General features: G+C 49.0%; 2 protein-coding genes across 2 annotated transcripts; one reads left to right on the forward strand and one right to left on the reverse strand.

Moving 5' to 3' along the window:
• Nucleotides 1–6,337: 6,337 nt before the first annotated feature.
• On the forward strand, nt 6,338–8,183 carry LOC123186732 (uncharacterized). The gene is made up of 2 exons (XM_044598441.1): nt 6,338–7,161; nt 7,242–8,183. Exons 1-2 carry the CDS (start codon nt 6,690–6,692, stop codon nt 7,577–7,579), a joined length of 810 nt encoding a protein of 269 aa, XP_044454376.1. The 5' UTR covers nt 6,338–6,689; the 3' UTR covers nt 7,580–8,183.
• A 909-nt stretch (nt 8,184–9,092) lies between these two features.
• On the reverse strand, nt 9,093–13,993 carry LOC123186733 (auxin response factor 13). Its single transcript, XM_044598443.1, has 2 exons — nt 12,970–13,993; nt 9,093–9,994 (listed from the first exon to the last, which is right to left on the reverse strand). Exons 1-2 carry the CDS (start codon nt 13,915–13,917, stop codon nt 9,395–9,397), a joined length of 1,548 nt encoding a protein of 515 aa, XP_044454378.1. The 5' UTR covers nt 13,918–13,993; the 3' UTR covers nt 9,093–9,394.
• Nucleotides 13,994–14,575: the final 582 nt, after the last annotated feature.

Consider the following 14,575-nt stretch of genomic DNA (forward strand, 5'->3'; position numbering starts at 1 on the left):
GAGGATCTGCTGCGGTCCAGGCCTGAGCCAAGCTTTGTTTGGCCGCATGCCGGTGTCCGAATGCAGTGGCTCCATCTGACTATTGCTATTGCGGTGCGTGCGGCGCATCCTTCCGGTCCACTGTCCCGACGATGGCTACACGATCCTCCATCTTCACGCACTTGCAGCAGCAGCAGCAGCGTGAGCGTGTTTCATCCATTGCCTCTCGATCGATATTAACAGGTCAATCTGCACATGCTTCTTCAACAAGGAACATAGTTCTCTCTCTCTCCCTCTCTCTCTGATTGGCCTTGCTTTTGGTATCTGCCGGACCGTCGTCGAGCCGCGATTCCGACGGCTCTTCTCCGCGTCGCCCGACCGGCCGACCGCGTTGCCGTCGCGATTCTGACAGCCCTCCAATGTTGCTGTTGCTGTTGCCATTGTGGTTCACTGCAACTTTGCTCAGAGAGCGTGCATGCTCTGCCCGGCTGAATCTGCACGTGCTTTTCCAAACAGAGATCAAACTCTCTCGGACGAATCTCTGATGGGGCACCATGCGCACATTGATCTGGATCCTCGGAATCTCTGATCTAATCGGCAAGGCAGGAGAAGCAGAGGAATTTGCAGGAACCTGAAACGTGCGTGCGTCAAATCCACTGCTCTGCCCTTCTCGATCGGCTTCTCTGCTCCAAGATTTGACCAGCCAGGATGCAGTGCTGGCACATAGATAGATCATGGCCATTCCAATGCACCACGCAACGCAAGCAAAGGTAGGTATGTACGGAGTAGCTTGGAAGGATGGTATGGATATCGATGGATGCATCATGCATGCGCCGTATAGACAGCAACGGTGGTACGGCGGTGTGCTGTTGATCTGAATCGCGTCTCCGTCCTCATCCAGTCCGTGGGAAAAGGAAGCTACCAACGGCACGGGTGGGTTCGCTCTCAGTAGGAAGAGACCGATGCACATGCGACATGTGACCACGTACGCCGGTACGCGTGCGCCGGCCGGCTCCGTTGATAGATCCATCGATGGAATTCTCGGCCTATCATACTGATTGATCTTCACCCTGCCATGCATGCATGCATCAACATGCATAGATCGATGAAACAAACTGGTGGGAGATCAAATTACAAGTGCATGCCGATCGAACGAAGGAGTCCATGGATGGGGTTGAGAGGAGGAAGATGCAGTTGTCGCCATGTCTGTCGTGTCGCTGGTAGCCATATATGCGATAATCCTACACTTACAAAGAATTACGTCAAGTTTTTTCTAAGATAAGATAGAATTACGTCCATCTGGCTAATCACATAACATTACATTAACTTTGTTCGTATGTGTAGCATTACTCCCATATATGCTGCCCCCACAGCCCTTGTGATGTGATGGCAGGTTAATTAGCTAGCGAGGGCCATCTGTCGATCTAACCGTGCATTCGCCGGCCCTTCTTTTTTCTTGCTGTTACCATTCGCTGGAGTGGAGTGCTCCACATTCGGTTATTTAGGCGATTTTTCACAAAGAAGAAGAAGAAGAAGAAGAAGAAGAAGAGAGTTATACCAAATTAACCATTTTCTTGTTCTTTTTCTCGATAATATGTCCTCTGATTTATGTGAATCTTCACTCCTGGATATACACGGGCTAGGCACCAAACTCCAAACTTGAAGATTTAGGTTCAGTACTAGTTTGATGAGCGTGGAGAAGACAAAATGGATTTATTTTTCCCACTAAGAAATGTCTTTCTTTCAAAAAAAAAGAAATTGGTTAGAAATAAGCAAATACACTGTACTGGTTAGTATTCACGATCACATGGAGAGGTTGTGGCTACCAAACTTGTCCGGTTGAGAAGTTCAGCGTGCAACTTAGCGTTTTCTTCAACTTGACAGACTGAATCCGTGCTTTTCGGTAAGTTTAAAGTTGAAATATGTGTTTAATAATTGAGAACGTTACATTAATTTTAATCCAGAAGAACGGAAGATAATACATGATAATCATGATGAGATATGCAAGTAACACAATGATGTAACTAGTCATGCAATTCGGTACATAACATATGGACATTATATCCATATTGATACAAATAGTAGACCATACACAAACCCTGTCATAAGGGAGAAGAACAAAAGTTGTGCGGCAGAAAAAGATGCAGGTGCGTCTTTGCCATGTCACCAAGGAGGTCATCAATGTCGGAGAAGTAGTTGTCCTCGTGAACTCGTCGCCGAGGATGTCTTCGTTCGCAGCCATGATGAACAAAGATCTAGTAGTCACGCAAGGATACAACCCAAAAATATGATCACGCTCCTCACGTACCGGATCAAAAAAGGCGGGGTTTTGAAGGCTTGTTGTCTCATGTTGCAGTGCACGCCGAGAATCAAGATAGAAAAACTACAGACAACACAACACTTGCGACAAGAAGGCAGTCGCTTTGGGAGAGACCAAGTGACTTATATCTAGAGAAGAGGAGCGACCTCTCTTATAGACTCCAGAAAGTGGAAGCGAAACCGAATCACCAATGTCTTGGCAAAACTGAAACATCAATGACATCAATTGGAAAATGAATGGAAACATTCACACCCATTCGATTCCGTTTTCCATGCATGAAATGAACGTAAACGAAACCAAAACATTAATGGAGAAACGAAAGTGAAACATTAATGGGGAGACGAAGGAAGGGGTCACAACTGTAGTACTCCCTTCGTCACGGTTTAGAAAACGCGTTTGGAAATTCTCTGGGACATAGATGGTTATCTATTGGTTGTGAAATGGGCTAAAATATAGCATTCACACTACGCATGCATATAGAAATAGTATATCGAAGTACTAATTAGCTACTAGAAATAAATGCAATACGACCTAAACCTTGTCTATTATGGAAATGTACGTAAATTTAATTATGTCTTCTAAACTGTGATGGAGGAGTATTTGGTTTTGTTCTTTCCTTGCGCAAAATAGTTTATTTATTTCTCTTGTCATGCATGAACGGGCCATACGGGGATTTCACTCGAAATTATTGGATGTAACAAATGGGCTACAGCCCAATAATCCTGACAACATGTGCATGTTCAAAGAAAACCAATGGCTTGTTACTAAACACTAAATCGGGTTGTACGTTCTGTCTTAATTAAATCAAAACTAAGTAAGTACAGTACTACTGGTTGTACAAGTTATGCGATTAGGAATGGGTTAGTAGACGCTCTAAGCAGGCAGACATGCACGCGCATTGAACACGATCTTATAATAATCTATTCTACGCCTGACGCGTGCGCGTCAGCGGCGTCTAATTAATGCTGGTCACATATAATGGGAAGTAACTTAGACTAGTGTCATAATCTAAGTTATTATTTTCATAATGTAAAGTAACACAATAGTAATATCATAGATGACTTCATTTATTAGCTTGTAGACTCATCTTGTCTTGAAAAATGCTATGTTACAGTAATATATTATATTACCATCTCTCATTAATTACTTGCCACATAAACAGAATTTTCTTAAAATGCGCTATGTTACTAGCTAAGTTAATTTGAGCGCCTTCCCATCATTGATACACACAGACACGTGTGGGCCATCCATCCCTTGCCTTGACCGCCATTAATTAATTAGTTAATTTACAATGCAAACATCAATCATTCCACATACTGTACAAATGACAGTACAGCTCGTTGGCGAATCCTACTCCTAGCTACCAAAATCGATTGCACAATCATGCACCAAGCCGAAATCTTTTTTTTTTCTTTTGGGGTGGGAAAGTACCAAGTCTAAATCTAATAGGACTAGGAGTAGGCAATTCCTTAACAATGGGTTAGCGCTAGTACGGTGCATGATGTGACGATGCAAGATGGATAGCTCGGTGGTCCTTTTCTTTCTTCTCCATCAAACTTGGACCACCATCACCCCAACTCGCCCACTTCCATCCATCCATGGACAGATCCACCCCTCCCCCGTACACATTTCCTGTGAATTACTAGTAGCATTATTAGTCAAATTGTTACACATGTCGTCAAAAGATATTATACTTCACTTAGAGCAACTTCAATGAAGCGACTCATTTTGTCCGCGGCCGTCCGTTTGAGTCAGCGCGGACAGAAAAGGCGGCCCAATGCGCCGACCCAAACGGACGCGCGTACGTTTTTCGTCCGCGGGCGACCTATTCCCGGCCCATTTTTGAACCTGATTTGCGTCGGCGCGGACACGCGACGGACGCGCGCGTGCTCGCCTACTCCTGTCCCGCCCGCTCGTCTGTGGCACATTGGCCTCCCCTCCCCCGGCCAACAAGCAACCATCGCCCCCGCCTGCTCCGTCACTGACGCCGCCGCCCATTTTGCCGGCGACTCTTCCAGCTGCCACCGCCTCCACATCCGCCCAGCAACGCCGTCCCTGCCCCAGTCGCCCGCCGCCGCCGTTTTGCCGCCGGGGAGCAAGCTGGTTCCCGCCGCCGCTTCCCCCACCGCCCAGCCGCTCGCGACCAAGAAGACGCCTCGCCGCCCCCGTCACATAAGACCGGCACGCTCGTCGGACGCCGTCACACTCGTCGGACGCCGGCCGGGCAACTAGCTAGTCTGTGGGCGCCGCGTCTCCCCTCGCCGGCCGTCTCCTTCTTCGACGCCCGCAAGCTGTTCGACAGTTTGCCAAGGTTCGAAAATGGACTCCGCCGACGAGTTCTTTTTCCACAGTTTCCTTTGCGACTCCGACGATTTGTCGTCCGACGACGAGGAGGAGATATTGTCTGCCGTGTTGGTCCATCACCACCTCAACAACCAGCGGTCGTTGTTCCGTGGCTCCATTTCGGGCCACCTTCCGGCGTTGAATCGTAACCGGGAGAGCGGGCATTTCCTTCTCTGGAAGGACTACTTTAATACAACAAACCCGTTGTTCAAACATCACAAATTCCGCCGCGCAGTTTCATATGAGTAGGCATGTTTTCAACCGTATTAGAGAGGAAGTGGTCGGCTATGATGACTACTTCGAGTGCAAAGAGGATGTCGTCGGCAAGATTGGTTTCTCCTCTTATCAGAAATGCACTGCCGCCATCCGAATGCTTGCATACAGAGTGCCCGGTGATCTCATTGACGAGTACGTCCGTATGAGCGAGTCTACATGCCTAGAGTCCCTGTATAAATTTTGCAAGGCTGTGATTGCTGTGTTTGGCCCTAAGTACTTGAGAGAGCTGACAGCTGAAGATACAACCCGTTTGTTGGCGATGAATGCTAGCAGGGGCTTCCCGGGGATGCTTGACAGTATAGACTGCATGCACTGGGAGTGGAAGAACTGCCCTTCTTCTTGGCAAGGGCAGTATAAGGGATATGTCAGGGCTTGCACTGTCATACTAGAGGTCGTGGCGTCTCAAGATCTCTGGATCTGGCACTCTTTCTTTGGCATGGCTGGATCACACAATGATATCAACGTGCTTCAGCGCTCGCCGATGTTTGCTAGGCTTGCCGAAGGCAACAGCCCATCGGTGTACTTTACTGTCAACGGCCACAACTACGACAAAGGGTACTATTTGGGTGACGGTATCTATCCTCAGTGGGCCACTATTGTAAAGACAATACCCAACCCTGTCGGAGAGAAAAGGAAAAGATTTGCCCAAGAGCAAGAGAGTGCTAGAAAGGATGTCGAGCGTGCCTTTGGTGTTTTGCAACATTTGAGCAGTTCACTCAGTTTCATAAAGACATGCGTGATTGGGAAACTCATGTGCAACTGCAAAATGATTTGGTTGAGTATATGTGGACTCATGTTGGCAACCAATAGATGTATCTTTTTTTATTCGTTTGCAAAACTATGTGAAACATTTTTATTTTTATTTGGTCTGTAAACTATACTATTTGTTTGGGCGGACTATTTTGTTTGTTAAATTTTCATTTCACAACATGTTGAATGCAATGCAAAATTGAGCGGCCAGCCGACCACGCCTGCACATATGAGTCGGGGCGTTGGGCGCGCTACCGACCCATATGAAAAACAGAGCGGACGCCAGGCGGGCGGTCGACCCAAACAAACAAAAAGCGGATGAAATCGCCGTCCGTTTGGGTTCGGCCGTTGGAGTTGCTCTAAGCTAAGCGAACAGTTAATGTGCGTGCGTGCCTAATTGGGGCCTGACATCTGCGTGCCTAATCAGTCATCAGTTGTTTAGCATTGTCTAATTGTGGTGTGCCATCTCATAAATAATACAAGCCGTTTTAATTAGGAACTTGGACACGTAGCTAGCATATACTATGACAGATTTTTGTGAAACTTAACACACATTCACAATTATTGTGCATTTTGAAAAAGAAATAATTTATGAAAACACAAACGCAATCAAGTTGGGTGGTGCATGCATGTGTTGTTAGGTGTTTTTCCGGTAGCTGCCGGTGCCGGATCCATCCATGGCTGATGCCTGAGTGTCATTCGGCGCCGGAAGGCCGGTCCACTCCTCCCCATGCATGGTCCATTTCATCAAAGCAGATTACAACAACAAGCTGCCCAAACAGTTGCTCCTACAGTAGTAGCCTAGCCTCTTCCTCTTCCTCTTCTTCCTCCTCTCTGAATCATAAAAGAATCGCAAAAGCGAAGCTTCCTCCACTTCCTCCATCTCTTCATTTGCATTTGCATACATCATATACGAGCTTTCTTTACTCACACCACTAGCTAGCGTGCTCTGCATGCCAACGCCACCTCCTGTCCACTAGCCCTACGTACGTAGCAGCTTCTCCCAAGAGCGCAGCGCGCCATGAGCAACGTGTTCGGCGCCGGCGGCCATGGCCGTGGTGACCATGGCCATGGAGGAGGGGGCGGAGGGGAGCAGCACGGGGGAGCCGACGGCACGCTGCTGTGCTACTTCCACCCGAGGGACCTGCTGGTCGGGGTCTGCGCGCACTGCCTCCGGGAGCGCCTGCTGCTGCTCCTCGCGGCCAAGCAGGGCGGCGGCACAGGCCGCGCGCGCCCGCCGGCCGACGGCGCCAGCTACCTGTCGGCGCGGCCCTACTGCCGGGCGCTCCGGCGCAGGACGGGCAGCATCTCCAGCTCGCTCCCCAAGGTGTTCGCGCTCGGCTCCTTCCTCCAGCGCCTCGACTCCTCCCGCCACCACCACCCCCACCACCCCGACGAGGTCGTCCACGACCACGGCGGCGGTGGCCGTGGCGAGGACAGGGACAGGAACCCCGACGACGATGACGACACCGCCTCCGTCGCGAGCCTCGACGGTAAGTTGCCGCTCGTACGGCGTACGGATGCAATAATTGGTTGCTCTCTGGCTCACCGTCACGGGTCGGCCGGTGTGCAGATTCCTTCATATCGATCAAGTTCGAGGACAACGGCAAGGCGACGTGGGTGGACAGCCAGCAGACGTCCCTAAAGCCGGTGCGCGAGGCGACGACGGCGCCGACGACGAAGACCCTGGTGGTGGAGCAGGCGAGCCGGCGGGGCGGCGTGACGCGGTGGCGGAAGCAGGTGGTGGGGCGGCTGCTGCAGCTGGCGCGGTGGAAGCGGGCGTCGGGCAAGCAGCCGTCGTCCTCGGCGGCGGCGGACCAGCGGTCGAAGGCGCGGGGCGGCGGCGGGCGGAGCTGGATCCGGAGCCTGACGCGGCGGCGCGCCGCGCACGGCGAGAGGGCGTGGTCGTGAGCGGGCCACGGGCAGCTACGCGTCCACACGTGATCGGTGGATAGAGTACGTACGTACGCACGCACGTGGCGCATACAGCCAGCCACAGATCCATCCATATCTCCATTTCCATCCAGATATATATATATAATATATATAGTAATCATAATCAGATATAGATATATAATATACTACACAGCAAAAGAAGGAAAGGATCGCATTCTGCAGATCTCGTTTCTTTCTTCTTGCATGAGAGGTGTCTGTTTGTCCCCAGGATCTTGCTCATGAGTTTTGACAGATAAAAACAGATAGAAAAAATTGGCGTGTTGTGCACATAGAAATGCCTGTATTTTCTTTCTGTCAAGAAGTGGCATGATATTACTCTGAACTTTGAAGTCTGGATTGCCTGTGTAGTGTCAATTTTCAGCAAATGACACTGGTAATTTTGGTTTGCATCTCCAAATGCCATTTTAGCTCCTTGTGTGTGTGTGTGTGTGTCTTGTTTGTTGTCATGTACTCCCTCCATTCACAAATATAAGATGCCTAAATATTTTTCTGAATCAGATGTGTATAAAGACGTTCTCATTTCAGTCTGTATGTATATTATCCAAAACATCTTGTGACAGAGGGAGCATTGTCCTGTACTGTATGAGTAGAAGAAGATTTGGGAATGTTTGTTAGTTGAAGAGACGTTGGCAGGCAGCTGAGGATCACCTTTCAGCTGCCGCTGCGACTGAAGTGACGAGCAGTCCTCTTGAGACAAGGACGGAATGACAGATTGTAGGATAGGTACCAGTCGATGATGGGTTTGGTATGGTATTATGGTATGTGCACGCACGCACGCATGCCCTCTCTACGACTACATAGGCTGCTTTTTTCTTCTTCTTTGGAGCAAAGCTGCCTTTTCTTCTCTTTGGCGGCCCGAGCAGAGCTTTAGCAGGGTCAGAGACATAGTATCTCCTTTCAAGGAGAAAAGAGAAGGTAGCCAACAAATTCCTGGATAGATGGGATCTCAAACAAAGCAGCAGCAGCAGCAGCAGCAGCAGCAGCAGCACAATGATGAAGACGACGATCCACTTCACGGAGTTCCACCGGTCAAAAACAGAGGATAAGACAAGTTCATCTCCAAGAAACAAGGAACCACCATCAAAACCCAAATGCCGAAAAACAGAGTCCAACTCACAACAAGATGCGCGGCACGGCACCAACCCTACTGCGCCGTGTAGTCCGAAGGCCAGACGTACCGGAATGCTAAGGAGCAGAGTGCTTTTCCGAAGCATCAGGGTGATGCAAGGAGCACTCGGCCTCCGCAGTCAAGACGACGTTGAAATTGACTGATTCGCTGAAAGCATGATGTTGCTTTTAACTTAGTTGATTGATGCAACCAGGTGAGAATCAAGTAAGGAAACACGAAAGAATGCAATGAAATCGTTGCTGGTTTTCTCAAAATGGAGAAATCATTGAATGCGGACTGTATCAGAGGAAAATCAAACAGATATGGAACCTGGAAAGATTTTCTGTTGATAAACCATAATGTAGGCATAATAAAAATCAGAAAACAACATATACGTACTAGTTTAGTTACTGTTTAATTTGCTGATTCAGAGATAATTTCTTTCTTCAGTTTGTCTGAATGGGAGTGAAACTGACAGACAATTGGCTGGTAATGGAAAAAGAAAACCTACACTTGGCCTGACAGGCATCATCATCACTACATCGCCTTTCACAATTAGGTCTGAATGGTCATGTAAAACCATCTCTGCATGTCCATCGTCGCAAACAAAGCAGGAAAATCAAATGAGATAGTACCTTCCAGTATACTGTGTACATGCCACTTCAGGCTTCTTGCTTAGAAGCATTTCGGTCGTGGCCGTCATCTTTACCGATTGTGAGTTGGCAGTCAAGTAGACTTGTGGCAGAAGCATATTCATGAGCAGTTCCATCGACCGCAGCATCAGGGGCCTGGCTCACTTCTTCAGATGAGCCATTGGTGGCGCTCTGCACAGGCGACGTGATCGTGGCGCCGAACAGCTGTATGCTCCTCCTTTCCTCAGAGGGACGCATGTTCACCGAGTTGTTGGGTGGAGATCCAGCTTCAGGGTTCACGACCTCGGAGGAGCCGCCGCTGGAGCTAGGTGGGAAGAACTGCTTGGTTGTGAGCACGGTAGGAGATGAAGAGGGCAGCTCAGTGAGGCCGATGTGCCTGGCTCCCTGCATGCCAGCAGGCATCGGTGACCCCAGCAGCATCACCATGTTTTCGCAATCTGGCCCCAGCAAGGGGTCAGCCATGCCGACATCGCCGGAGCACATAGGGGGAAGGGTCGTCTCGGAGATCTTGAGCTTCTTCAGGATGGGAGGGTACCCAACAAGTTCTACTTGCCAAGCATTGACATGCCTGTTCCTTAGTGACCCTACCACAGATTCATCCCAGTCTATCTGCAAGCAAGTAGATAGATTTAAGCAGCAAGTCAGATAAGGATCTTTGGAGCCAGTAATGATATACAGAATCTTGAAATTGTAAGATCAACTGGTTTGAGCACTATCTGAAGAATCAAGGAATTGATGGAATGGACAACATAGAGCACTTCTCTTAACATAGAGCCATAAGAAATAACAAAACTCTGAATTGGACATTCATAACTGTGAAGAGCTAATGGCACATACTTTAGTTAACTTCAGTAAGCTCTACATTTTTCAAGATATGGATAAAGGACTTACTGCTGATGGCATTACATGGCATGACTTGTTGTATTAATGACAGTAAGGGAAAGAAGTAACAAGCAGAATTCCAAATAAAAATTGACTGCTGACCGAGTTCATCTCTGTTTGTTTCAGTAAATACCATCAGATGAAGAGCCAGCCCTATTGGAAACAGACAAGGGATCTAATGCAATCGGACAAAGCAACAGCCAACAAATCACATTAAAAAAGGCTGAACTATCAAACAATGGACAACAGCATCGACTCTACGGCATGCAGCAATGAAGTACAAGTGGCTAAGCATAGTTATAAATTATTATTCCAAGATTTCCTGCAAAACACTTGAAACACACATGCATGGTGATGTACACTGAACCAATCAACCAAAACATGCAGAGACGACCCTCCATCGATCACTCGCTAGCTGCTCCGACAGTTAATTGAACATGAAAATACTGAACCAAACAGAGATGGACTCCTGATCGATCAGATTTGAAGATTTAACTTCAGTAGGCCCTGCATGTTTCAAGATCTCAATAAAGGACTAACTGCCGATGGCATTACATGGCATGACTTGTTGTATTAACAACAGTATATCTCCCGCAAAAAAAGTATTAATAACAGTATAGAAGTAACAAGGAGAACATCATTCAAGCCAAAAGCAGATTGCTAACTCCAAATCAAAATTGACTGCTGAGCGAGTTCATCTCTGTTTGTTTCAGTACATACCACCAGAACAGAGTCGGCCCTGTTGGAAACAGACAAAGGATCTAATGCCATCCAACAGAGCAACCGCCACCAAACTCACATTAAAAAAGGCTGAACTATCAAACAATCGGCAACAGCATCGACTCTAGGCATGCAGCAATAAAGTACATGTGGCTAAACATAGTTACTTATTATTAACACAAGATTGCTTGCCCCTCTCATCCAGAACCTAGCAAAACACTTGAAACCACACATGCATGAAGATAACTCATACAGGACCAATCAAACAAACATGCAGAGATGGTGTCGATCGAGTTCATCTTTGTTTGTTTCGGTATAGAGTAGACTACCAGAAGCAGAGCCAGCAGTCCTATTGGAAACAGACAAGTGATCAGAAGCCATGAATCCGACAGAGCAGCCACCACCAAACCCACATTAAAAAAGACTGGACTTATTAAATAATGAACGATAGCATCAACTCTACGCATGCAGCAATAAAGTACAAGTGGCTAAACATAGTTCCTGTCAATTACTAGTCAAAGATTGCTTGCCGCTCCTCATTCAGAACCTAGCAAAACAATTTAAACAAACATGCATGGCGATATATACTAAACCAAACCTGCAGAGATGGACTCGATCAATCACTCGCTAGCTGCTCCGACAGTTAACTAAACTGGGCAGTACTGAACCAAACAGAGACCGACTGGACTCAATCTGTCAGATTTGCGGAATCAATGATGAATCAAACATCAGATCAGGTGAATTAGCAGCAATCAGGATGGGAGGGTGCTCAACAAGTTCGATATGTTTGGTTCAGTATTAGCACTTGTTCAACGATGGATGCAACATCAGATAGGGTGAATTAGCAGCAATTATGAATGTCCAAGATCACTTGCCAGTCTCTTCTACTTGTAGTCCTGTATAAGTGGCTAAATATAGTTATCAATTACTGGTCCAAGATTGCTTGCCACTCCTCATCCAGAACCCAACAAAACACTTGAACCAAATATGCATGGCGATATATACTGAATCAAACGTGCAGAGATGGACTCTGATCGATCACTCGCTAGCTTCTCCGGCAGTTAACTGAACAATGGAATACAGAGACAGACTCAATTTTGATCAGATTTGGAGATTCAACGGTGTACGCAACATCGGATCAGGTGGATTAGTAGCAATCTTATACTGTATTTCTTTACTGAGGGAGTATGAATGTCCAAGATTGCTTGCCACTCTCTTGTATCTTCAGTAAAGGCAAAAAGTAACATGCAGAACATCATTTAAGACAAAAGAACATTGCAGATTCCAAATTAAAACTGACTGCTGATCGAGTTCATCTCTGATTGTTCCAGTATATACCACCAGAAGCAGAGTCAGTGCTATGGCAAATAGACAAGTGACCTGAAGCCATCCATCCGACAGAGCAACCACTACCAAACCAACATTAAAAAAGACTGAACTATTAAACAATCGTTGACAGCAAGTCTACAGCATGCAGCGATAAAATGCAAGTGGCTAAACATAGTAATTAATTATTAGTCCAAGATTGCTTGTCCCTCCCTCATACACATTGCATGGCGATTGCCTGTGAACCCTCATTCAGAACCTAGCAGAATACTTGAACCACATATGCATGGCGATATATACTGAACCAATCAACCAAACATGCAGAGGAGGACTCACACCGACAGTTAACTGAAAATGGCATTACTGAACCAAACATAGATGGACTCAAATCGATCAATCAGATTTGCGGATTCAACATGAAAGCAACATCGGATCAGGTGGATTATCAGCAATTATGAATGTCCAATATTACTTTCCACTATCTTGTACTTGTATTGAATGGCAGAGCAAAACAATTGAAGCAAGCATGCCAATACTGAACCAAACAGAAGTGGACTCGATCGATCGATCAATCAATCAGACTTGCGCCTTCAACAGTTATCGCAAAGATGAGATGGATTAACGCAGCAGAGATGAATCATGGATGGATGATGTACCTCGAGCATGCGCCAGATGGATGGGTCGACGGCCTTGACGATGCCGTTGACCCACTCGGAGCGGCGCTCCTCGGCGTCGAGGAACTTCATGCGCACCTGCACCCCGGGCGCCCAGGCGCCGACGAGCGCGTCCTCCACCTCCTGCTTGGGCACGACGAACTCCCCGGCGCCCTGGCGCGGGTAGTAGGTGACGGTGAAGGGCGCGCCCTCGGCCGCGAGGCGCACGGCCTCGTCCACCTCCTCGGGCGGGACCCGCGCGCGTGCGTTGCGGGGCCGGCGCTCGGCGCCCTGCTGGGAGACGGCGGGGTACCTGGGCGCGCGGCGGATCCCGGCGAGCAACTCCCCGTCGGCGCGGCGCATGAAGACGACGGCGTCGCCCGCGACGAGCAGCTTGGCGTTAACGAACTTGCTCCACCCCGTGGTGAGCAGGTGGCGGCGCGGCGTGCCGCGGTAGATGTGGCGGAAGTCCCAGCCCCGGCCGAGCGGGTCGGTCATGCGCAGCCTCTGCACGGGCGGGTCGGCCTCGAAGTCGAGCGGCGGGAAGACGAGCTCGGCGCAGAAGCGGGGCACCGAGAAGCCGCCGCCGTTGTTGGCGTCGCTCTGCGTGAGCTGCTTGGCGTAGTAGCGGAACCCCGTGGCCGCGTCGGCGTGGGCGTGGGCGTCGGGGAGGTGGAGGGCGGGGTCGCGGTGCGGGCCGGGGACGAGGTCGACGGTGGCGAAGGGCTCATCGGTCTTGGGGTCGGCGAAGAAGCGGACGGCGGCGACGGTGCAGGGGAAGAGGTTGTGCGCGGGCGCGCGGGGCGGCGCCGGGCACTGCTCCGAGTGGCCGTGCGGGAAGTAGTAGACCTGGGAGCCGACGACAGGGACGCGGGAGAGCGGGGTCGCGCAGGCGAGCCAGACGTCGCGATCGAGCGGCGCCGGGGTCGCCGGCGGCGGCGCGTCCGCCATTCTCGGGCGGGGCGGGGGGAGGGGTTATCTAGGGTTTGGGCGGGAGATGAGGGAGATGGTTGTTGGAACTTGGAAGGAAGCCCGAGGAGATGGGGGGAAGATGTCCTCTCTCCTTACACGCGGACGGGGCGGATGCATGGGTGGGTGGGTGCGCCGGAAGACCAAGAGAATATTTATAGCACGCCCGGTTTGGGTTTGGGTTTGGGTTTGGGTTTGCTTCGCACACCACATTGGTATTGTTGGGGATTGGACATATCCCCATCCCCAAAAATTGGTGCAATAAATCCCAACAACTTGATGCAACAACAACTCAAGAAGAGATGTGTAGTGAGAATCGGCTTGTTGTACAGAGGAAAGATGTGGCGCCCTCTTTCGACAAACTTGGGGTTGCGAAATTCGAGCATACTCGTCGATTGTGGGGAATGCTCCTCTGTTTCTTTCTTGCTACGATTGAGGTCATTAATTAACGGATTGCCTGGATCAGCACCCACCCGACCGAAAAAACATGTAGCAAACCGACTGCTCACATTCGGTTCTCCTTTTTGATTCGACAACACGAGGTTGCGAAATTCGAACATACTCACCGAAGGTGGAGGAATACTCCTCATGTTTCTTTCTTGTTACCCTTTAGGTCATTAATGGACTGCCTAGGTCTAGC

This window comes from Triticum aestivum, chromosome 2A (genome assembly GCF_018294505.1).
Source record: "Triticum aestivum cultivar Chinese Spring chromosome 2A, IWGSC CS RefSeq v2.1, whole genome shotgun sequence".
NCBI lineage: Eukaryota > Viridiplantae > Streptophyta > Magnoliopsida > Poales > Poaceae > Triticum > Triticum aestivum.